Source organism: Neomonachus schauinslandi, chromosome 9 (assembly GCF_002201575.2).
Source record: "Neomonachus schauinslandi chromosome 9, ASM220157v2, whole genome shotgun sequence".
In the NCBI taxonomy this organism is placed as follows: domain Eukaryota; kingdom Metazoa; phylum Chordata; class Mammalia; order Carnivora; family Phocidae; genus Neomonachus; species Neomonachus schauinslandi.
The window spans coordinates 134,759,712-134,785,754 of NC_058411.1; the positions used below are offsets into that span (position 1 = coordinate 134,759,712).

At 43.8% G+C, this 26,043-nt stretch overlaps 1 protein-coding gene across 1 annotated transcript in view; it reads left to right on the forward strand.

Annotated features, from left to right (window-relative positions):
• Positions 1-26,043, forward strand: part of AGBL1 (AGBL carboxypeptidase 1) — a 738,230-nt gene that overhangs the window by 100,580 nt on the left and 611,607 nt on the right. Inside the window, exons 6-11 of the mRNA XM_021680442.2 lie at positions 1,063-1,271; positions 8,386-8,551; positions 9,453-9,520; positions 22,602-22,718; positions 23,740-24,320; positions 25,869-25,952. Of these exons, the coding sequence (XP_021536117.2) occupies positions 1,063-1,271; positions 8,386-8,551; positions 9,453-9,520; positions 22,602-22,718; positions 23,740-24,320; positions 25,869-25,952 (1,225 nt within the window). The remainder of the gene's footprint in view (positions 1-1,062; positions 1,272-8,385; positions 8,552-9,452; positions 9,521-22,601; positions 22,719-23,739; positions 24,321-25,868; positions 25,953-26,043) is intronic.

Below are 26,043 nucleotides of genomic sequence, written 5' to 3' on the forward strand. Positions count from 1 at the left end.
CGCCATCTGAACATTGTCAGTGTCCGGCTATCCACTACCACAAGGAATCCATCCTCTTGTTGGGGAGCCTTGACTACGAGGAATTCCTTTCTGGGGCTGAGCCAGACCTTGATTATCCAGAAGCTGGCTTCCACGCACTCTAGGAAAAACATGCAACACGTCTGTGACACGTGACAGTCTTTCAGCCATCATGTCTCATTCAGTGTCTTCTTCCCAAACGAAGTCTTGTAATTTACTCAACCCAGTGACTATACCCTAAGACTGCTGAGATTTAGCAAAGAAGAATGGAGATCTGGCAGAAATGTCTCTCTCTCTCTCTCATTCACTCTTTCAACCTTGCCCCCCAACACTATTATAATTTTTTTCTGAACTTTTTAAGGGTAAGTTACAGACATTCATGTACTCCAGTTGTGAATTCCCTAAACATAAGGATTTTCTTTTACATAAGCACAGTTTACCAAAATTTAATATACATTGATATAATACTACTAGTTAATTTATAGACCTTATTCAAATTTTACTGACTGCCTCACTAATGCCTTTTGTAGCAAAGGACAAAAATTGTTTTCGGCTCAGGATCTAAATTACAATTCTCTATTGTACTTACATGTTATATAAATCCTTTAGCTCCCTCCTTCCCTTCCCTTCCCTCCTTCCCCCTCCTCTTCCTCCTCTTCCCCTCCCCTCCTCCTCTCCTCTCTCCTTCCCCTCCTTTTTTTTTTTTTTTTTTTGCCTTACCTTGACATTTTTGAAGAGTATCAGTCAGATGATTGGTAGAATGCCCCTCATTTTGGGTTTGCTGATTTTCCTCATGGTTAAATTCGGACTGTGCATTTTGGGCATGGAGACTATAGAAGTGATGCTGTGTCCTTCTCATTGGTAACATACAAGGTGATGTTCACTTTGATCACTTGGTTAAGGTGATGTCTGCCAGTTTTCTCCAATGGAAAGTTGTTGTTAGTCTGTTTATAATAAGTACCTTGAGGGACATACACCGGACATCCTCAGGCAGGTGTGGCCGGGAGAGCCCTTGATTGACATCCCTTCTTCCATTGGTTTCAGAGTCTAACAGCCGCAGGGCTGTGAACAGAGGCTACGTCACCAGCTTGCTCTGGCTGCATCAAGACTGGCACCACCAAGACGTCGCCAATACCTACGTGCTGATCCGCCGGGCGCTCCTGCTCAGCCTCAAGCACATTGCCAACCTCCGGTCTGGCAGGGAGGCCTTCCTGGCAGCCCAGGGCATGGAGATCCTCTTCAGCACCACCCAGGTAATTAACCCTGGGGTTACCTCTGCAGCTGGATGACACCTGGATGGTTCCTGATGAACAGAGCTGTGAGGACCTCAGTATATTTCTTGCTGCCTGCAATGAGCAGAGGTTCTGGATTCAAACCCTCATTCGTTTGTTCACTCACGCAGTGATGGGTTCATTCATTCGATTATGTGTTTATTGGCTACACTGTGTGGTGCAGTGGTTAGGAGGGTTCACATCCCAGCCCTAGCACTTACACTTGGGAAACTTTGAGACCCCCTGGGTCTCAAGTTTCTTCTTTTTTTGAAAAGAGGGAAATAATAAAACCTAGCTTGTGGCATGGCCTAAATACGTTAACGTAGAGATGTCTCGTATTTAATGGAGTGCTTGCCATGACTTGGCTGCTTTATGAGCATGAGCAGTTACTGGAATAATGAGCACTGTGGAATCTGGAGGTGAATACGACAGGCAAGACCCCTGATCTTGTGGGGTAAACATTCTAGCAGGAGAGTCAGACACTAAGGGAGCAAAAAGTTCAGCGAGGGAGGTCATTTCATATTGCTCCCTGACATCAATCAAGACAGGCCGTCCATGGTGACTCCCACAGGTGGAGGGAGAGCATGTTCTGCTGGAGAGGTTGAGTCTTCTCTGAGCAGGTGACACCTAAGCTGAGACCTGAATTATTGAAAAAGCCGGTCATGCCAAGTTCAAGAGGAGCAGCATCCCAGCTCCCCAGAGGGAGCACCTGCAAGGGCTGTTACTTCTCTGTACCCCAGTGGGATATGTAGTTTCCAGTTTCCCGGATTGCAACCCTAACAGCAGAGTCCTTAATTGCAGTTGATTAGGACTAATTTAAACACCGTAGTGCGAGGCTACATACAGCCACTCTATGGAGGAGGTGAAGGCTTCCCAAATATCTGTCATCTGCTCACTCCCTTTCTCCTGGGGCAATGGCAGCCATACTTGATGCGCATCACGCTCCCTGCTGTCTTCACATTAGCTTGTCTTCTCTGCACCCCCTTCCTCAGTCTCCTTGCTCCCCTCGGGACACTGTCCACTTTTTCTATACCTGTGTATATCTGAGACAATGAAGCAGTCAATGAGTGTGCTGTCTTCCAACCATGGTATCTGTAGACTTTTCCTATTAAAACAGAATCCCCCTCCCCCCTGCATCTGAACAATAACATTGTACTGGGCTGCAAACAATATCTGATTTTCTGTCTGCTATCACCTGTGGGTTTCTCTCCATCAGCACAGCTTTTGGAGCCTCTCCGTCATGAAAGAGATGCACTGAACATTCTGTTTCTCTGGGTGAAGCAGTGCTTGGAATTTCTCCAAGCGTCACCATACTTTGTAAGCTTGTGTCCCCCCAAATCTCGAGTGAAACACCCCCACCCACTGCTGATGCCTAGCAGCCCCCCATGCCAGCTTGTGAGTTCCAGCCAAATCCTCTGCCCTCTGCCTTCTTTGGCTGTTTATCTGCTCTGTGTTAGGAAGAATTAAAAGGGCAAAAAAGGAAGAAGACTGTGATCCCAGAAGTACATATCCATGCGAGGGAGAGGGTAGAGAAAGTAGCAAGTGAAGCACAGACTTGAAAGGGCCTGTGAGCCTGGAAACAGGATGTATATAAAATATCTGTCTATCTCATGTTTAATGTTTCTCCTGGTGCTGTAGACTAATGTCTGTGTCCCCCAAATCCCTATGCTGAAACCCTGCTGCCCAAAGTGATGGCATGGGAGGTGGGGCCTTTGGGAGGGGATTAGGTCATGAGGGTGCAGCCTCTGGGAATGGGATGTGTGCCCTTATTCAGAGAGGCCCCAGAGAGCTCCCTGGTCCTTGCTGCATGTGAGGACATGGCCATCTGTGAACCAGGAGGCAGGTTCTCCCCAGACAGGGAACCTGCTGGTGCCTGAACCTAGACCTCCAGCCTCCAGAAGTGTGAGAAACAAATGTGTGTTGTTTATCAGCCCCTGGGTCTGCGGTGTCCGTCTGGAGCCACCTGAGTGGCCTGAGACAGCCGCACTCTGCCCTGCGGGCCTCACTCTTCGGCTGATCTTAATCTGTCATGTTAATGACATAATAATATCCTGGAAACCATAATTGCAAGTCCAACAGTTTTGAGTGAGTTCTGAGTCTTTCTAGGGAATTGTCACAGCCAAGAGTGGCGCGAGGAACCTCCCCGTAGGGGTCTCCTGGGGCTGCCATAACAAAGCACCACAAACCGCAGAGATTCATTCTCTCCCAGTCCTGGGGGTCAGAAGTCCCAAATCCAGGTGGCGGCAGGGCTGGTGCCCCTTGGCCTGTCGAAGCATGCCCTCATCTCTGCCTCCATCTTTGTAGGATGTTCTCCCTGTGTGCATGTCTGTGTCCAAATGTCCCTTTTTACAAGGACACCAGTCATATGGGACTAGGGCCCACCCTAATGGCCTCCTTTTAATTTTTTTCCTTTCATCTTTTTTTTTTAATTCTTTATTTCAATTCCAATTAGTTAACATACAGTATAATATTGGTTTCAGGTGTACAATATAGTGATCCCACACTTCCATACATCACCCGGTGCTCATCACGTGTGCACTCCTTAATCCCCATCACCTGTTTCCCCATGCCCCACCCACGTCCCCTCTGGTGACCCGCAGTGTGTTCTCTACAGTTAGGAGTCTGGTTCTGCAAAGAGGATTTTATTTTATTTTATTATTTTATTTATTTTAAAAGATTTTACAAGAAAAAGATTTTACTTATTTAGAAAGAGAGCGTGTGAGAGAGCACATGCATGCGTGCTCACACGGGATTGGGGGGAGGGGCAGAGAGAGAGGGAGGGAGAGGATCTTCAGCAGACTCCACCCTGACCGTGGCGTCCAACGTGGAGCTCAACCCAGGGGCTCGATCTTACGAGCCTGAGATAATGACCTGAGCTGAAATCAAGAGTCAGACACTTAACCGGCTGAGCCACCCCTGTGCCCCTGCAAGCAGATTTTAAAAGCAGTTTCTCAGCAAGTTGGTGAAGACCTCAGCTGTTCAGTAAATGAATTCACAGCACGCTCCCAGCCTCCAGTTTCTGCTGGGAGTGGACAGGATGTGAGTGGAGGCCGGACTGGCCCTGTGTGCCAGGCTGCTCTAGCCTAGGGAGCCTCCAGCAACTGGGCTGTAGCTGTGCTGGTTTGAGCTGCCCATCAGCCCTCCCCCTCTTCTGCCAGAGAAGGCAGAAGTCCTTGGATGGCCAACACGGGAACCTGGGATCTAGTGATGTCATTTTGGTGGCTGTTTGCAAATTATAATGATGATGATGCAGGTGATGCCCATAACAGTGAAAGATAAGGAAGGAACAGAATCAGGAGGAGGAGGAGGAGAGGGAAGGAGAGGGGGAAGGAGAAAGGGAGGAAAAAGAGGAGGGAAGAACTTTCTAGACCAGGAAAAGAAATTCAGATTTTATTTCTATCAGGTTTGAAGCAGGGGAGAGACCTGATACGATGTATGCTTTTTGTTTTTTTAATTGTGATAAAATTTATACAATGTAAAGGTTGGCCATTCTGGCCATTTTACAGTGTACAGTTTGGTCGTATTAAGTGCATCCACAGTGTTGTATAACCGATCTCTAGAATTCTTTCCATCTTGCAAAGCCGAAACTCTATACCCATTAAACTGGTTTATGACCTTAAAGGACCATTCTGGCTGCCATTTGACAGGAGGGCATCCGAGGGCACAGGAGGAAGGAGGGAGAGGTCGGGGGAAGGAGGGGGTTAGCCCATGGGAGCTCAGGCAGAGACACAGACGGCTTTGGCTAGTTGGGAGGAGAACTGGAACTTACATCCAGGATTCCTGGACTTTTCCACTGAAGTGTCTCATTTTCTTATCGTGAAGGTTATTACTAGGGCTCTGTGCTGAGTAGCAGTGGCCTTCTGGGATCTCCTTTCGGATTCTTAGGAGATTTTATGAGCTTCGTGATGCCTGCTGACATCCCGCTAGCGAACACTTCCTGAGTGTGTAGTATTGTGTAGGCTCTTCGCCTATTGTAACTCTGATTCACACACATCCTTATGAGAGAGGTTCTGTTACTATGTCCGCTTTCTAGATGAGGAAACCATAGCACAGAGAGGTGTAGCAACTTGCCAGGGTTATGCCGTTAGTGATCATCAGCCTGGGATTTGAATTCAGGTGGTTTTGCTCCAGGATCTGAGCTGAGTGCTGTACAGTAGCCCCCCACCCCCCTCCAGAGGGGTACCTTCCAAGACCCCCAGCGGATGCCTGAAAGTGCGGAGAGTACCAAACCCATATTCGCTCTGTTTTTTTCCTATGCAATCATGCCCGTGATAAAATTTAATTTATAAATTAGGCACAGCAAGAGATTACCAGCAACAACAATTATAAAATAGAACAATTATAACAATATGCTGTTATAAAAATTATGGGAATGTGGTCCCTCCCTCTCGAAATACCTTACTGTGCTGTCCTCACTCTTCTTGTGATGATATGAGATTGATAAACAGCCTACATGATGAGAGGAAGTGAGGCATTGGGACGTAGGATTAGGCTATCGACCTTCTGACGGTACTGCAGAAGGAGCATCATCTGCTTCCAGGCTGTTGTTGACCATGGGCACCTGAAATCTGGGAAAAGCGAACCCGCAGATAAGGAGGAGCTACTTTCCTCTCGCTTGCCCGTGTCTCACAGAAGTAGTGTATTTATTATTCCAAAGCTAATTCAAAGACGTTAAGTGTGAATTGAATATGTTAAGCACTGTCATATTTCATCATCTTTTCCAAGTAACAGGTGTATTATTGGAAGTGATGGGGAAAGTGAGCCAGAAATTTTCACCTTTGCCCCCAGTTCTGAGACAGTTGTTCACAGGGATCCTATTTCTTGGGGTCTTGTCATCTTTGATGCACAGCGTAAGTGCTAATCCTGTGATAGCAGGAGGCTGAGATTGAGGCCCCTTTAAATTTTGCATCCGGAGTGCCTCCCATGCTCCACCTCCCGGCCTGGCACAGTACCTGTCTACGCTAGGGAAACCTTGGCAGATGCCTTTGGAAGCAAGGATCATTCTAAAATTCATAAATGTTTTCCATGGACTGTGTCTACTACACTGTTTCCTACCAACCTGATTTAGGCAGTAATTCACTATAACCCTAATGCCTTGGTTTCCGTTGATTTTAATATCCTGTTATCCCCCAGATTCATGGTGTGGCCCAACCTATCAGGGCAGGTGAGCTTCCCTCCATCCTTCCTCTGACTTTTCACCTGCACCATCCCATGCAAAATAAAACACAGGATTATTGTCACATTCATCAATAACAATACCAGTGACAATCACAGACACAGCTGGCTTCCAAAATGCTTGGTAATTTTGAGAGTCCCCTGGTTTGTCCTTGGCTCTGTGCCTCCTAAGAATGAAGCTCAGAGCCTGACCTGTGATGAGCCATCTACCCTCCCTCTCTCCCTCCCCCATGCTTATTAGTTCTTGCTTTTTCCAGTACTGATGCTTTTCACTAAGCACTAAAAATCATTTGACCAGTCTCAGGGATGAGGTAGCCTTGACTGATTCATTTTCCATGGAGGATGTTTCCTGCTGTGGGTTCAGGACACCTGACGGGGGTACCATTTGAGCACACCGAAGGGGAAATAGCATTTTTGATTGTGTTAAAACATTCCTGGTTTGAACGTTGAGCTTACTGTTTTGTTTTTTTTTTTCTTTGTTTTTTCAATCATTTGGATAGTTTGAATTCATGGCTAAAAGTTTAAATTTTTTCTCCATTTTTTTTTTTTTTAAAGATTTTATTTATTTATTTGAGACAGAGAGAATGAGAGATACAGAGAGCACATGAGAGGGGGGAGGGTCCGAGGGAGAAGCAGGCTCCCTGCCGAGCAGGAAGCCCGATGCGGGACTCGATCCTGGGACTCCAGGATCATGACCTGAGCCGAAGGCAGTCGCCCAACCGACTGAGCCACCCAGGCGCCCTCTCCATGTTTTTTTTTTATGTGAAGCTGCCTATGATGTGGGCCTGGAGATACCACAGCCCAGTGTCATCACGTCCCTCTGCCCTGTGGCAGGTGCTCAGCATCCTCCATTCTACTACTATGACTTGTTGGCCTTAGAGCTCCCATGGAACCCCTTAGGAATATCAGGTTGGAAGCTCACACTTGTCAACTTTCTGTACGTAGTCAGTAGACAAAGCATTTACTAAGAGTCTGAAGAAAATGGCCTATTTTTTTGCCAAAGAGTTACCAACTTACTACCAACACTCGCTCTTAATTTAGTAAACTTGTTTTTGCATTTTTCAAAGTGTCTGAAAAGAAGGGTCTTGTCAGGTTGCATCAGTATCAAAATGTTACATCTGCAAACCCAATTTTTCTTTGCTTTGGGTAGGTACCAAGAGAGATCAACACTGTGGGCTCTGAGAACAGGCATGTTATTTAATTTAGGTACTTGGGATTCACTTAGTCTTTTTTTTTTCTGATTTCATATTTTATCTTTTTTCCTTTATGGTTTTCTATTCAGATACTGGCTGAAACAGAAAAGTAAGGCTTCCATCAATTCGGCTACTCATTCTCTAATTTAGGCAATAATTCACAATGACACTTGGATGGCAGAAGGAAGATACTCCCCTCCTCTTCCCCTGGCACTCCTGGACAATGTCTTCCCTTAGCCACAGTGTCCCCTGAAAGACTTTTAAGTCTCTTCAGACCAAATTCCTTCCAATCACATATGAGCTGTGAAAAAGAAATAAAAATAAAAATACAGATTATGCCCTGGGCCAAAGCCGATTCTACATTAGACACAATTCTCCATTAGAATGTTCCAAGTAGACATTCTCCATTAAGGATGTTTACTGTCGGGCGCCTGGGTGGCTCAGTTGGTTAAGCGACTGCCTTCGGCTCAGGTCATGATCCTGGAGTCCCGGGATCGAGTCCCGCATCGGGCTCCCTGCTCAGCAGGGAGTCTGCTTCTCCCTCTGACCCTCCCCCCCTCATGTGCTTGCTCTCTCTCATTCTCTCTCTCTCAAATAAATAAATAAAATCTTAAAAAAAAAAAGGATGTTTACTGTCCATGGGTGTAATTCATTACCTGAACTGCTGATCTAACAAAGGGCACCCTGTGTGAGGTGTGAGCGTCTGACAGGGTCTTCTCTTTGTTCAGAACTGCCTGGACGACAAAATCTTGGAGCCTGTCATCTCCATCGTAATTCAGATCCTTAGACAGTGTTACCCAAAGAGCCCGCTTCCCCTGGTCACACCCAGCAGTGCTTATGCCTTCCCGGTCCCTGGGAGCATCCCCTCCGAACCTCCGTGTGTTCTAGCCGAAGGTAAAGTCAGTGGGTAATGATGAGCTGTACGGTGAGTTGTGCATGTTGGCGGTATTTCCAAGGGATGTGGATGAAAGTAGAATCAATGCTCTTACAGGCTCACCGTAAATGTCCAAGAAGCTAATTAGAAAAATGTATGGAAAAGCAAGCTTTTCATAGACAGAATGGACAGATACTAAGCTCACTTACTTTGTTCTTAATTATTAACTGTTGCCATTTTGCCCGGTGGTTGTTGAATGCCTGTATGGTCATCTCGGCTAATTTTAAAAAAAAACGTATTTGCAGTCCCATGATGGAGGCTCTACTGTACTGACTGGCTCTGGAATTAATTTGCCTTAAGGAAGAACTTGAAATAAAACTTGGGCTATTTACAACCCATGCTAGTGACATTAAATGCATGAAAGTATGATTATTCAATCTCTGTGAAGATTTTGGTGTTGAAAGATTCTAGTGCCTTTCAACCCTGCCCTCCTTCCATGGAACAGATTTTCCATAAGCATCAGCTTGCCATAGTGGTACTGGATGCTTTCTGTGGTCCCTTCTTACCAAAATTAGGGAGTCAGTCAAGGTGCTGAGTTATAGTGAATTTTGCCTGTATGTGATCTCTAAACTTTGGCAATGTTGTTTGCATAAATAGTTGTGAATTGGGCAGGGCAACCCAGAATGGTATTCGTACGTCATTTTATTCTGCACTCATTTTGCATTCGACGTGGGGCAATTTAGACTTCATGATATAGTGCTCCCCATGCCTCCGTGTATGTGATTTGTATCAGAGTGTGTTGGGATATGGTGCACTTGATAATGAGCCACTTACTCAGTGGTATTAGCCACTGTGTGGTGAGAATCCAAATCCAAGGCACAGGGGAAGCCTCATCCATTTTATTTCTTTTTCTCCACACAGAGGATTTTGAAGATGATGCCGATGAGGAAGTGGATAAAGATTCAGACTCCAAAGATATGAAAGAGCAAGTAGGTACACCAGCCCTCTCTTCCAGTGGTCTCCACATTGGCATCTCCCAGAGGGAAATACCGCTGTGTCCAGCTAAACACACTTTCGTACTTGCACGCCAGTGCCTGGCCCGCAGTGGTGCTCAGTAAATGACCAGCTACGATTGTTGATTTCCCTCCTGGTAGGTCCCAAACAACATCTCATTGTAAAGTCAGAGGTCGTCCATTACCAAGGCACTCACATTCTGTCAGGATGAGCTTTTTGATAGACCCTTCAGGTTGGTGTATGTCATTAGTACGAATGACATTCAGGCAAAGAGACCATGGAAGCATTTCCTAGGGAACTTTTTCTGGTAGCTCTCACCTGTCTCCACAAGTCACTCTCCTTGTCTACCCACTCTGCTCAGGACTCCTGTGTTGTACGCTTCCATTTACCTCCCAGTCTATGCGAACTGTGCTCGCTCGGGTACGTGAGGTACACTTGGGCCAGCAAGGGAGTGGTGCCCTTTGATCTCTATCCCATAATGGCCCATGGTATGTAAAGCAGAGGTTAGCAAACTTTCTGAAAAGATCAGACTGTAATTAGTTTAGGCTTTGTGGACCGACAGTCTCTGTACCATTACTCAGCTTTGCTGTTAGGGCACAGAAGCAACTACAGACAAACAGGTAAATGGTGGGGCATGGCTGTGTTCCAGGAAGACTTTTTTTTTTTTTTTTGTAGTTTTTAATTTTATTATATTATGTTAGTCACCATACAATACATCATTAGTTTTTGATGTAGTGATCCACGATCCATTGTTTTCGTATAACACCCAGTGCTCCATGCAGTACATGCCCTCCTTAATACCCATCACCGGGCTAACCAATCCCCCCTCCTCCCTCCCCTCTAAAACCCTGTTTGTTTCTCAGGTCCATAGTCTCTCATGGTTCATCTCTCCCTCCAATTCCCCTGCCATCTTTCCCTTCCTTCTCCTAATGTCCTCCATGTTATTCCTTATGTTCCACAAATAAGTGAAACCATATGATAATTGACTTTCTCTGTTTGACTAATTTCACTTAGCATAATCTCCTCCAGTCCCATCCATGTTGATGTAAAAGTTGGGTATTCATCCTTTCTGATGGCTGAGTAATATTCCATTGTATATATGGACCACATCTTCTTTATCCATTCATCTGTTGAAGGGCATCTCGGCTCTTTCCACAGTTTGGCTATTGCGGACATTGCTGCTATGAACATTGGGGTGCATATGGCCCTTCTTTTCACTACATCTGTGTCTTTGGGGTAAATACCCAGTAGTGCAATTGCTGGGTCATAGGGTAGCTCTATTTTTAAATTTCTGAGGAACCTCCACACTGTTTTCCAAAGAGGCTGTACCAACTTGCATTCCCACCAACAGTGTAAGAGGGTTCCCCTTTCTCCACAACCTCTCCAACATTTGTTGTTTCTTTCCCTGTCCATTTTTGCCATTGTAACTGGTGAAGGTGGTATCTCAGTGTGGTTTTGATTTGAATTTCCCTGATGGCTATCGATGATGAACATTTTTCATGTGTCTGTTAGCCATTTGTATATGTCTTCTTCAGAGAAGTATCTCTTCATCTCTTCTGCCCACTTTTTGACTTGATTATTTGTTTTTTGGGTGTTGAGTTTGAGAATTTCTTTATAGATTTTGGATACCAGCCCTTTATTGGTAGTGTCATTTGCAAATATCTTCTCCCATTCTGTGGGTTGCCTCTTTGTTTTGTTTTGTTGACTGTTTCCTTTGCTGTGCAGAAGCTTTTTATCTTGATGAAGTCCCAAAAGCTCATTTTTGCTTTTGTTTCAGTAGCTTTTGGAGATGTATCTTTTTTTTTTTATTCTTATATTAATCCCCATACATTACATCATTAGTTTTAGATGTAGTGTTCCATGATTCATCGTTTGTGCATAACACCCAGTGCTCCATGCAGAATGTGCCCTCCTCAATACCCCTCACCAAGCTAACCCATCCTCCCACCCCCCTCCCCTCTAGAACCCTCAGTTTGTTTTTCAGAGTCCATCGTCTCTCATGGTTCGTCTACCCCTCTGATTTCCCCCCCTTCATTCTTCCCCTCCAGCTACCTTCTTCTTCTTCTTTTTTTTTTTCTTAACATATATTGCATTATTTGTTTCAGAGGTACAGATCTGAGATTCAACAGTCTTGCACAATTCGTAGCACTCACCAGAGCACATACCCTCCCCAGTGTCTATCACTCAGTCACCCCATCCCTCCTACCCCACCCCCCACTCCAGCAACCCTCAGTTTGTTTCCTGAGATTAAGAATTCCTCATATCAGTGAGGTCATATGATACATGTCTTTCTCTGTTTGACTTATTTCGCTCAACATAATACCTTCCAGTTCCATCCACGTCATTGCAAATGGCAAGATCCCATTCCTTTTGATGACTGCATAATATTCCATTGTATATATATACCAAATCTTCTTTTTCCATTCATCTGTCGATGGACATCTTGGCTCTTTCCACAGTTTGGCTATTGTGGACATTGCTGCTATAAATATTGGGGTGCACGTACCCTTTTGGATCCCTACTTTTGTATCTTTGGGGTAAATACCCAGTAGTGCAATTGCTGGATCATATGGTAGCTCTATCTTCAACTTTTTGAGGAACCTCCATAGTGTTTTCCAGAGTGGCTGCACCAGCTTGCATTCCCACCAACAGTGTAGGAGGGTTCCCCTTTCTCCGCATCCCCGCCAACATCTGTCCTTTCCTGACTTGTTAATTTTAGCCATTCTGACTGGTGTGAGGTGGTATCTCATTGAGGTTTTGATTTGGATTTCCCTGATGCCGAGCGATGTTGAGCACTTTTTCATGTGTCTGTTGGCCATTTGGATGTCTTCTTTGGAAAAATGTCTGTTCATGTCTTCTGCCCATTTCTTGATTGGATTCTTTGTTCTTTGGGTGTTAAGTTTGAGGAGTTCTTTATAGATTTTGGATACTAGCCCTTTATCTGATATGTCATTTGCTTTGCTTTTCTTTTTCAACCTTCCTCTGGCTATGCGGGGTCTTTTCTGGTTCCATAAAAATTTTAGGATTATTTGTTCCATTTCTTTGAAAAAAGTGGATGGTATTTTGATGGGGATTGCATTGAATGTGTAGATTGCTCTAGGTAACATTGACATCTTCACAATATTTGTTCTTCCAATCCATGAGCATGGAACGTTTTTCCATTTCTTTGTGTCTTCCTCAATTTCTTTCATGAGTATTTTATAGTTTTCTGAGTACAGATCCTTTGTCTCTTTGGTTAGATTTATTCCTAGGTATCTGATGGTTTTGGGTGCAATTGTAAATGGGATCGACTCCTTAATTTCTCTTTCTTCTGTCTTGTTGTTGGTGTATAGGAATGCCACTGACTTCTGTGCATTGATTTTATATCCTGCCACTTGACTGAATTCCTGTATGAGTTCTAGCAGTTTTGGGGTGGAGTCTTTGGGGTTTTCCACATAAAGTATCATATCATCTGCAAAGAGTGAGAGTTTGACTTCTTCTTTGCCAATTTGGATGCCTTTGATTTCTTTTTGTTGTCTGATTGCTGTGGCTAGGACTTCCAATACTATGTTGAATAGCAGTGGTGATAGTGGACATCCCTGCCGTGTTCCTGACCTTAGGGGGAAAGCTCTCAGTTTTTCCCCATTGAGAATGATATTCGCTGTAGGTTTTTCATAGATGGCTTTTATGATATTGAGGTATGTATTCTCTATGCCTATACTCTGAAGAGTTTTGATCAAGAAAGGATGCTGTACTTTGTCAAAAGCTTTTTCTGCATCTATTGAGAGGATCATATGATTCTTGTTCTTTCTTTTCTTAATGTATTGTATCACGTTGATTGATTTGCGGATGTTGAACCAACCTTGCAGCCCAGGGATAAATCCCACTTGGTCGTGGTGAATAATCCTTTTAATGTACTGTTGGCTCCTATTGGCTAGTATTTTGGTGAGAATTTTTGCATCCATGTTCATCAGGGATATTGGTCTGTAATTCTCCTTTTTGATGGGGTCTTTGTCTGGTTTTGGGATCAAGGTAATGCTGGCCTCATAAAATGAGTTTGGAAGTTTTCCTTCCATTTCTATTTTTTGGAACAGTTTCAGAAGAATAGGTATTAATTCTTCTTGAAATGTTTGGTAGAATTCCCCTGGGAAGCCATCTGGCCCTGGGCTTTTGTTTTTTGGGAGATTTTTGATGACTGCTTCAATTTCCTTAGTGGTTATACATCTGTTCAGGTTTTCTGTTTCTTCCTGGTTCAGTTTTGGTAGTGGATACATCTCTAGGAATGCACCCATTTCTTCCAGGTTATATAATTTGCTGGCATAGAGTTGCTCATAATATGTTCTTATAATTGTTTGTATTTCTTTGGTGTTGGTTGTGATCTGTCCTCTTTCATTCATGATTTGTTGATTTGGGTCATTTCTCTTTTCTTTTTGATAAGTCTGGCCAGGGGTTTATCAATCTTGTTAATTCTTTCAAAGAACCAGCTCCTAGTTTTGTTGATCTGTTCTACTGTTCTTTTAGTTTCTATTTCATTGATTTCTGCTCTGATCTTTATGATTTGTCTTCTCCTGCTGGGTTTAGGCTTTATTTGCTGTTCTTTCTCCAGCTCCTTTAGGTGTAGGGTTAGGTTGTGTACTTGAGACCTTTCTTGCTTCCTGAGAAAGGCTTGTATTGCTATATACTTTCCTCTTAGGAGTGCCTTTGCTGCATCCCAAAGATTTTGAATAGTTGTGTTTTCATTTTCATTGGTTTCCATGTATTTTTTTCATTCTTCTTTAATTTCCTGGTTGACCCATTCGTTCTTCAGTAGGATGCTCTTTAGCCTCCATGTATTTGAGTTCTTTCTGACTTTTGTCTTATGATTGAGCTCTAGTTTCAAAGCATTGTGGTCTGAAAATAGGCAGGGAATTTCCGGATTTGCGGATGTTGAACCAACCTTGCAGCCCAGGGATAAATCCCACTTGGTCGTGGTGAATAATCCTTTTAATGTACTGTTGGCTCCTATTGGCTAGTATCCGCAACATCATTCCAAAAGACTGGAATGATTCCAGTCTTTTGGTACCGGTTGAGACCTGCTTTATGACCTAGGATGTGATCTATTCTGGAGAATGTTCCATGGGCACTAGAGAAGAATGTATATTCCGTTGCTTTGGGGTGGAATGTTCTGAATATGTCTGCAAAGTCCATTTGGTCCAGTGTGTCATTTAAAGTCTTTATTTCCTTGTTGATCTTTTGCTTAGACGATCTGTCCATTTCAGTGACGGGGGTGTTAAAGTCCCCCACTATTATTGTATTGTTGTCGATGTGTTTCTTTGCTTTTGTTATTAATTGGCTTATATAATTGGCTGCTCCCATGTTAGGGGCATAGATATTTACAATTGTTAGATCTTCTTGTTGGATAGATCCTTTAAGTAGGATATAGTGTCCTTCCTCATCTCTTATTACAGTCTTTGGTTTAAAATCTAATTTGTCTGATATAAGGATTGCCACCCCAGCTTTCTTTGGGTGTCCATTAGCATGGTAAATGGTTTTCCACCCGCTCACTTTCAATCTGGGGCTGTCTTTGGGTCGAAAATGAGTCTCTTGCAGACAGCATATCGATGGGTCCTGTTTTTTAATCCAGTCTGATAGCCTGTGTCTTTTGATTGGGGCATTGAGCCCATTTACATTCAGGCTAACTATTGAAAGATAGGAATTTAGTGCCATTGTATTGCCTGTAAGGTGACTGTTACCATATATTGTCTGTGTTCCTTTCTGGTCTATGTTGCTTTTAGGCTCTCTCTTTGCTTAGAGGACCCCTTTCAAGATTTCCTGTAGGGCTGGTTTTGTGTTTGCAAATTCCTTATTTTTTGTTTGTCCTGGAAGCTTTTTATCTCTCCTTCAATTTTCAGTGACAGCCTAGCTGGATATAGTATTCTTGGCTGCATATTTTTCTCATTTAGTGCTCTGAATATATCCTGCCAGTCCTTTCTGGCCTGCCAGGTCTCTGTGGATAGGTCTGTTGCCAATCTAATGTTACTACCATTGTAGGTTACATATCTCTTCTCCCAAGCTGCTTTCAGGATTTTCTCTTTGTCTCTGAGACTCGTAAGTTTTACTATTAGATGTCGGGGTGTTGACCTATTTTTATTGATTTTGAGAGGGGTTTCTGTGCTTCCTGGATTTTCATGCCTGTTTCCTTCCCCAGATTAGGGAAGTTCTCTGCTATAATTTGCTCCAGTATACGTTCTGCCCCTCTCTCTTTCTTCTTCTTCTGGGATCCCAATTATTCTTATGTTGTTTCGTCTTATGGTATCGCTTATCTCTCGAATTCTGCCCTCGTGATCCAGTAGTTGTTTATCTCTCTTTTTCTCAGCTTCTTTATTTTCCATCATTTGGTCTTCTATATCATTGAATCTCTCTTCTGCCTCATTTATCCTAGCAGTTAGCACCCCCATTTTTGATTGCACCTCATTAATAGCCTTTTTGATTTCGACTTGGTTAGATTTTAGTTCTCTTATTTCTCCAGAAACGGTTTCTCTAATAACTTCCATGCTCTTTTCAAGCCCAGCTAGTATCTTTAAAGTGATGATTCTGAACTCTAGTTCAGACATCGTGCTAATGTCCATATTGAGTAGGTCCCTGGCAGTCGGTACTACCTCTTGTTCTTTTTGTTGATGTGATTTTTTCCATCTTGTCATTTTGTCCAGAGGAGAATAGATGAATGAGAGAACAAAATGCTAACAGGGTAACAACGTCCCCAGAAAATATACTCTAAAGAAATCAGAAAAGATCTGAAGCCGGGGGAAAAAGAAAGGGAAAGAAAGAAAAAAGAAAAAGCAAAAAAAAAAAAAAAGAAAAAGCAAAAGATAAAAATAGAAAAAAAAAACAGAAGAAAACAAAAAAGAAAAACAGAATGTGATCAAATATGATCAGGCTGGTATATAGATCAGTGCCACACACTAGATTTTGGGTGTATTTTGGTCTGTTAGAAGAAAGTGCCTCCCAAAATTTTAAAGAAAGAAAAACTTATATATGTACAAAAATAAGGGTTGATATGATGAAGGGATGGAATATGACTGTAAAGATGGAAAGTATAAAAAATTTTATAAAAGGAATTGATAAGAAGTTGTTTGAAAAAAGAAAGAAAGGATTTAAAAAAAGAAAAATGAAAAAAAAGGGAGAGAATGTGATCAGGCAGGGGAGTTGAAAAAACCATATACTAGAGATTTAGGGTATATTTTGATCTGTTAGAAGAAACTATCTCAAAATTTTAAAGAGAGAACAACTTATATATATATGCCAAAAATACTGGTAACTACTATGAAGCGATAGAATATGATTCTAAAAATGAAAAATAAAAATTTTTTTTAAAAAAGGGATTGATAAGATGTTGGTTGAAAAACGGAAAAAGAAAAATTGAAAAAAAAAAAGACAGTTAAAAAAAAATTAACTTTGAAAGACTACAGAATCATGGTAAAAAAGCCATGAATTCTATGTGCAGTATTCCCCTAGCGCTGGAGTTCTGCCGTCCTCATTGATCGGTAAACTTGGTCTTGGCTGGCTGTTCTCGCTGATCTTCTGGGGAGGGGCCTGTTGCCATGGTTTCCAAATGTCTTTGCTGGAGGTGGAATTGCCCCGCCCTTGCCCGGTCCGGGCTAAGTAATCTGCTCGGGGTGCTCTCCAGAGCTTTTGTTCCCTGCGAGCTTTCCGTACAGCTTTGGAGGCGGAGAGTGAAAATGGCGGCCTCCCAATCTCCGCCCCGGAGGAGCCGAGAACTCGGGGCCCCGCTTCTCAGTGAGCCCCCAGAGAAAAGCCGTCAGTCACTCCCGTCTCCCCGGTCTCCGGCCGCACTCCGTGCTCACCCGGCCTGTGACCGCGCGTTTCTATCTCTGGCACCCAACCCCGGGTGGAGTTTCCAAACCCAGCAGATCCCTGTGGTGCATTCCCGTGCCGCACCTCCCGGGGGAGGTAGGGGAGTCTCCCCGGATCTGCTGCTCATTGGGTCCCTGCTGGAGGAGCAGTGGCCCGACTGTGCCGCGGATCATGGTTTATGCAACCCCAAGCTGAGAGCCCACACGTGGGCTCCGCCTCTGCAGCCGGATTCCCTGCTTCGTTACCTGGGAGCTCTGCCGCACTCAGGCACCCCCGGTCTTTCTGTGACCCGTGGGTCCTGAGACCACACTGTCCCGGAGGGTTCCACCCCCCGCTTAGCCACCAGAGTGACGTCCCTCAGCGGAGCAGACTTTTAAAAGTTCCGATTTTGTGCTCCGTGGTTCTATCACTTGCCAGAAGCGGCCGACGGAGGCCCCTCCCCCGCCGTCTATCCTCCCGAATATCGCCTCGGATTCACTTCTCCGCACGTCCTACCTTCCAGAAGGTGGTCGCTTTTCTGATGAGAGAGTTGTTGCTCTTCTTTTCTTCAATCTCCTGTTGAGTTTGTAGGTGTTCAGAATGGTTTGATCCCTATCCAGCTGAATTCCTGAGACCAGACGAAATCCAGGTCTCCTACTCCTCCGCCATCTTGGTCCACCCCCGTAAATACTACTTTTCATAACATTCCTGGAGATGAAACCTGAATTTATTTATTTATTTTATTTTTATTTATTTATTTTTTGATATATATATATATTTTAAAATTTTATTATGTTATGTTAGTCACCATACAATACATCATTAGTTTTTGATTTGGTGATCCACAATCCATTGTTTTCATATAACGCCCAGTGCTCCATGCAGTACGTGCCCTCCTTAATATCCGTCACTGGGCTAACGAATGCAGCTTGTCCCTGCACATCAGATACAAGAGGCGTGAACAGAAGCACAGAACAAATTGGTGAGGGCTTGGAAACTATTCATCAAAGCCTTTGAACCAAAAGGAGAAGATGAGAAGTCAGTGTGTAAATCTGAGTGACAGTCCCACCCCCTCCCCCTCCCCTCTAAAACCCTGTTTGTTTTTCAGAGTCCGTAGTCTCTCATGGTTCATCTCTCCCTCCAATTCCCCCCCCCTTCATTTTTCCTTTCCTTCTCCTAATGTCCTCCATGCTATTCCTTATGTTGCACAAATAAGTGAAACCATATGATAATTGACTTTCTCTGCTTGACTTATTTCACTTAGCATAATCTTCTCCTGTCTCATCCATGTTGATGTAAAAGTTGGGTATTTGTCCTTTCTGATGGCTGAGTAATATTCCATTGTATATATAGACCACATCTTTTCTTTTTTTTTTTTTTTAAAGATTTTATTTATTTATTTGACAGAGAGAGACACAGTGAGAGAGGGAACACAAGTAGGGGGAGTGGGAGAGGGAGTAGCAGGCTTCCCACGGAGCAGGGAGCCCGATGCGGGACTCGATTCCAAGACCCTGGGATCATGACCTGAGCCGAAGGCAGACACTTAATGACTGAGCCACCCAGGCGCCCTGGACCACATTTTCTTTATCCTTTCATCTGTTGAAGGGCATCTCAGCTCTTTCCATAGTTTGGCTATTGCAGACATTGCTGCCATGAACATTGGGGTGCATGTGGCCCTTCTTTTCACTACATCTGTGTCTTTGGGGTAAATACCCAGTAGTGCAATTGCTGGGTCATAGGGTAGCTCTATTTTTAAATTTTTGAGGCACCACCACACTGTTTTCCAAAGAGGCTGTACCAACTTGCATTCCCACCAACAGTGGAAGAGGGTTCCCCTTTCTCCACAACCTCTCCAACATTTGTTGTTTCTTTCCCTGTCCATTTTTGCCATTGTAACTGGTGTAAGGTGGTATCTCAATGTGGTTTTGATTTGAATTTCCCTGATGGCTATTGATGATGAACATTTTTTCATGTGTCTGTTAGCCATTTGTATGAAAAGACACTTCTCTGAAACCTGAATTTGAAAAAATCTATCATCTGTATATTTATTTGCCTATCATCATCCATCCATCCATCGACCCATCTACCCACCTCATCTTTTCCTTCCCTCCCTTCTTTTTTTCTTCCCTTCCCTCCTACCTACCTACCCATCTAGAGAGTTCTCTGGAGTTCTGAGTTCTCTATCATAAGATGGTAGCCACAGACTCATAGAGGCTACAGCTCAGCTTCTAGGTTAAGACTCTAGGTTAAGACTGCTATCAACCCGCCAGTGTTCTCAGAGTTTTGTTGATAAATGGAATCATTTCTGAAGTCATCAGTAGTAAACTGGATCTTTGCCGTGGCTTGACAGCACAGGCCTATTGAGTACTCGCTGAATTATCTGAATAATACTGTGCTGTGGCGATCGTTCATCAATGCCACTTTCCCCTACCCTCTTCCTTGTTCTTTGGTAACTGGGTGTCTGATGCAGAGTGTCAGTCGCCTCTTGTATCTGATGTGCAGGGACAAGCTGCATGCCGGTGCCCGACTCACGCCGCACAGGATGGAGAGCGTTCAGACGTTCTCCTTTTCCCCCACCGCGCTGCAGATGTTGGCGGGTTGGGGTGGAGTGAAACCCAAACAAAGCAACAAATCCAGCTGGGAAAGAAGCACAGAACAAATTGGTGAGGGCTTGGAAACTATTCATCAAAGCCTTCGAGCCAAAAGGAGAAGATGAGAAGTCAGTGTGTAAATGTGAATCATAGAGAAACAGGGCACATCGGACTCAAGGCTTGATTCTGGGGTGTTGCAAAAGAGCAAGGGAACTGGCGTTCCAGCAAACTGATTTTCCTTCGTGAACCCAGAAGCATTTGCTGCAAGAAATGTGGGCAAGAAGCCAGGAATATTTGTTTCTGGTCATAGATCCGACCCAGGCTGTTAACTGATGGCCTTTTCATTTGAAAAGTCTTAGTTAATAATTGGGCTCAACTGTTTAGAAAGAATGATTAAAAGGAACTTTTGTCTGTAAAGAGTCTTAAGAATGGAAACTTGGGTGACTTTCTTTGAAAACTCAGTGTCAACATAAGAAAAGAGAAACTTGCAAGAAGTATAGACCAGATGTTGGCTGTGTTTTTTTTTTTAAATATATTTTTTTATTCTTTGTGAACACAGGTGTTTGATTTGGACAAACTCTGAAGAGGGGGAGGGTAATCAGAGTGACTTCAAGCTCTCTTCTCCTTTGCTCCCTCTTTTCCTTCCTTTTCAGTTTTTTGTTTCTTGCAGGTACTTTCTTGGCCGTGATCCATGTGGGAGGCAGCAGGCTAATTTCCTGGGGATGGTAATATGATACAAAAGCAAACAAGGCATAGATTTTTATCTTCAAAGAGTTCTAGTGAACTTGGAGGTTGTCCCTACCAGAGTTCAAATCATCATCTTCGAAAGGGTGGTGAGCTCAAGTGTAAGGGTGGGGAAAGTCAATAATATCTGAAAGGTCCAATGTGAGGAAGAAGGGCCAGAAAGCATGATCTGGATTAGATGGGTCCCAGAATCCTAAATGATGAATCGTACCTGGGTTGCTGTGAGGACACAGACACAGGGCCATCCCTGAATAAGTATAAATGGTATTTATAAGAAACAGAGAAGGAGGGGAGAACCAACCTGAGTGCCTGGAGATTCAGAGACTGAGATAGAAAACTTTGGGGACCAAAGATGGTCTCTGTTACAACTACTTCACTTCACTGCTATACCGAGAAACTACCCACACATAATGCATAAATGAATGGGTGTGGCTGTGTTCCAATAAAACATTTTTTACAAAAACTGACAGTAGGTTATAGTTAGCTAACTCCTGCCATAAAGCTCAGTAGGTCACCAACCACATTTAGAATGCATTCGGCTGCAGCTCATGGGCTGCATGACACTCTTCACAGCCTTACTTGCTGGTCGGGAGACTCTTCCCAGTCACCTGCCAGATGGGTTTCCATTGGTAGCACTCTGGGGCATAGCTGAAGCTGCAGCAAGGAGGGTGGAGGCAAGTAGGAACTGATAGATAAACGTGGAAAGAACAAGAATGATGGGATCTCCAGAACCAGGCTAAGGAGTTTGGGCCTGGTGCGCACTGTATCAGAAAATACCATGAAATCAACCTCATGAGATCAGTTTTTCTTTTAATTTAAAGTTTGGAGGAAAATTCCAGAAGAGGGATAGAATGTTGCATTTTCTTCCCTCCCCCTGCCCCAATCAGTCATATAAACATTTATTGTCCCTATTCATTTGACTTAAAGAAGAACAGTCCAGGCCTTCAGGACTGCCAGGTTTTTCCTTAACTAATACACAGGGTAGGTTTTTCTCCCCTACTTCATTAGGGAAACTGGGCCCAGGAGAGACATGGAAAGATGAAAAGACTGGACTGCTTGATTCTTGGTGTCCTTTCTGTGTAAGACTTTATAACCTTTGGAAAATACAGAGGTGTTGGGAGGAAAGTCACCCTCACCATTTAACTATTGTGAAATGATGATCTAGAAATAAATATTAAGGGTCTGGGATTATTCAGCCCAATGAAGAAAAGACTGGCAGTGACGGGGTAAACATAAATCTTTAATGGGGTAAAGTGCAACGGGAGGTGACAAACCCCTCCCCGGGTCTGGAGGGCCCCGCCTAGTGCCTCCTTCTCGAATGCTTACTCCTGCCATCTTCCTCCTGTTCTCTGTGCTGCAACTATCTTCTTTCTGGAAACCATCATCAGCTGTTCTGCTGGTGATTTCTTCCCCTCTGTTCTAGTTAAAATGTCACCTCCTCCACGAGATGGTCTCAGCTCACGCAATCTAAGTATTTTATTTGTGTGTGTGAGAGAGAGAGAGAGATCACAAGTCGGGGGGGGAGGGGTAGAGGAAGAAGCAGACTCCCTGCTAAGCAGGGAGTCCAATGTGGGACTTGATCCCAGGGTCCTGGGATTGAGCCCCGCATTGGGCTCCCTGCTCAGCGGGGAGCCTGCTTCTCCCTCTTTCTCTGCCTGCTGCTCTGCCTACTTATGCTCTCTCTCTGTCTCTCTGTCTCTGTCAAATAAATAAATAAAATCTTAAAAAAAAAAATACAACCCGACATCTTAAATTCTCCTTTGCGTAGGTTAGCACTATAATTTGGAGGCAAGGAAACCATGTCCCAAGATTCTGAAAAATCACACGTGTAGTAGCTTGTCTCGTTGGTTTTCAGGGTGACTGTCTTGACTGTGAATATATATATATACATTTGGATATTCCATTGTAGGATGATGACTTGGAAACGGATGTGAACAAGCTAAGTTCCAAACCTGGTCTTGACCGACCCGAAGAGGAACTGATGCAGTATGAGGCGATGTGTCTTGAGCTCTCCTGCAGCTTTGAGGTAGGGCATATGCCCTGGTTCTGCTCCATGGTGATGCATGATAGGTTCTTTGCAGAGCCTGAGAGGCCAAGCAGGAGCTCTCCAGATGGAGACCACTGCTCATCATTAGCAATCTGCTTCTGGGGTCTTTCTGAGAGAGAAGCAGAAGGCTAAGCAAAATGTGAAAAAGGTGGCTGGTCTGGATGCATGCAAGGAGCCTCCAGTAGGGACACCTGGCCCGGAGATGGAAATAGGACTGTACACATTGCTGCCTATTGTCTGGGGGACAAAGTGACTTGCCCTCATGTCCTGAAAATGCACTGAAAATTCTTGATGATTTATTGAGTGGGCAAGTTGTACTAGATGGCTTTCTGAAGGTGGTCAGTCTGATTTCAGGGTTTTTTGTTAGTAGAAACAAATTGAGAACCTTGCACCTGGCGATGTAGTGGCTAGTTGCTGCTCCCATTACTATTGCTGTTGTCTTTTAGACCTGACTTTGGATCTCTATTATTTTCTTACGACTCTTAATATATCATGAATTTGCCCACCTCTAAAGGTACCAGCTAAATCCCATGGAGAAGGGAGGCAGTATATTCTATTTTACTCCAGAAGGCCAAAGGGGATCCATAGGTAAAAATTTCAGGGAAGGAAATTTCAGTTCAGTGTAAGGAAGACTTTTTTTTTTTTTTAAACGAACAGAATGATCCTCAAATGAAAGGTGCTGCCTTGGGGTGTAATGAAAACCCTGTAAATAAGTTTGTTCAACCAGGCTGTAACTTTTTGGGGTGTTCCAGAGGGCATTTGTGTGCTATACAGAATTGTACTAGACCCACCCAATGCCCCTTCCAAACATGAATTTCTATGATTCTACCATTCATTTGATTCTTGAAGCTTAGCCTTTTCTTGTCTGACCTTGGAAAAAGCTTCCTAATTCACAGAATTTATGCTTAACTCTGTGCCCAGAGAGTGAGGATAGGGGTCAAGTCGTATTTTCTACCAGGGAGGAAACACTGACATATTCTTTTCCATTTTAAACCTGAAGGAACTCGAGTCTAAACCTGCAGATGATTTAAACTTTGAAGAGACTCAGCATGCCAAGCACTACCACATTCCGACTGCAGCCTCCCCAACGCAGCATTGTTTGACTGAGGACCAACGCTCCTGGGGGCAAGAAAGAGAAGACATGGTCCAGACTTCCCTCCTGAGTATGGTGAAGATGGGGAGGTCCGCCATGCATCCAGCCTCCAAAAAAGGCCCTGGGAACACCGCATACCAAAACATGCAATCAAATGGTCTTGGGATAGATTCTTTTGGAAAAGAAATCCCTGACATTCAAGCTTCCCTCAAACAGGATGCTTGGGATATAGACGTGATTTCCTGCCCAGTGATGAGTGCCTCCTTCTCCAATTCCACTAGGCCTACAGAAACTGCTGAAGTAATAGATAAGCTTCTGCAGACACATCCCAAGCATATCCCCTTCCATGACCCCTCTCTTTATATGGCCAAAGCCAGAAGAACCAGATCTGTAGCCAACTTCAAGAGGATGGCATTTCCTGACCTCTGGGGTCACCGTCCACCTCCCTCTGCTCAGTCAATGCTGGAGCGCAAGTGTGGACTCCAAAGGTGATGGTGCTGCTGATTTGGAAGCTATATTTTTTGTCTTTAATATTTTAATAGGCAGAATGGTTTGTATAGAGAGTTCTGCCATCTTAGGAAAAGTGAGAATCAAGCAGTAGCATGTTCAGATCCTTTGGGAAGCTTTTGCCAAACACAGAAGCTTGCCTCCCTCCCTGGACATGTCAGAACCAAGTGTGGGATAGTGACAGGCATGTGTTGCCAGAAGAAGAATCCCTTCGATGGTTCTAATGCAACCCCATATCCCAGAATGCATTGCAGATCATAACAGGGAAAGATAACCCAGTTTCTCCAAATAATTGGGATCATTCCTTAAAGGAAGTTTCCCAGAAAAAAAAAAAAAACACCAAAAAAACAGTGTGGATTATTTGGGTTCTTCCTTTTTTAATTCACTGTAAATTGGCATCTGATCTCTTGTTGACGAAAGGAGGTGGTGTACCCCCATCTCACAGTCCCCAACCTTATAAAACCTGGCTTGGCTGGGAGAATAGTTCTGCTCTATCACTGAAGATTGTAAGGAAAATATGCATTCTCTAGGATAGAAACTCTGGGTGGTGGGTTATTCCCAGAATGATGGAAAGGGAACTTTGCCTTTGGATCAACATAGTGAGATTAAAATGTAAATGGCTAAAGCCAAGGAAAAATGATTTTCCTTGGAAAACAAACAAACATTGAGTATGCATATGCTAAGTCAATGGAGCAAAGTGTGCATACCAGAAAGTTTCATGAACTTATTTTCCATTTCATCAGCAAAGTAATGGTGGATCCCATGAGCTGCTCAGACTTGGGCTCCTGCTGACATCTCTGACCCTATCCTTTGCAGGTTATCTGCTATACTCAAGTTCCTGAGAGATACGGCACAGGGGCTGGCCCAGCACCTCCCCTTTTGACAGAACATGCCCCCCTTGAGTCTAGACCTCTTGTCTACCTCCCCTTTCTTTCTCCCACTCCACCAAAAAACATGGATCAGAAATTCAAGGAGGGAATCTGAAAGATCCGTTGGGCTTCCTTCTGTCCTCTTACTTAAACTTCCTGAATATGAGTGTTTCTCAGAAGATTGACCTTGGTTTTCTGGAGATGACAGAACCCAAGGAATAGAAATGACCCAAGAGTTCAGAGGCTTACTGAAGCCTTGAAGCCCTTGAGGATGCTAAGAGTCAGCAATCCTAAAGTCTCCCTCAAATATTGTCTCTGTGCAAAGGACCCTCTTACTCTCACAACCAAAAACCTTTGGAGTCCATTAGTCTAAATGCTCTTGAAAAAAATTCCCCTTCAAGTCAAGAATCTTCCAACTAAAATCTGGCATCAGTGCATCCTACATTCCTATTGCTCAGTGTAGTTTCATTTTTTGATAAAGAACAAAAGGAAGGAGAGACAGCACTTTTTCCACTCTTGTAGCCCCAGGTTGGGGGGCATTATTAATTTTTTCTTTCATAATTCTCTGATGACTCTCAAGGCCCTTCCCAGATGACCATAGGATGGATGGGGTCAGGAGTGAGAGCCAACCCTTAAAATGTTTCCAATTTTCCTTTCTAGGATCAAGATATTTGAGGATGTCCGGAGGCTCATCCAGCCAAGTGATGTTATAAATAAAGTCGTCTTCAGTTTAGATGAGCCTTGGTAGGTGGTCTTGAGCATCAGTGGAACATGGAAGATGGGGGTGGAGTATGGAATATCCTCTTAATGACATGAGAATAATCATGCTTTATGT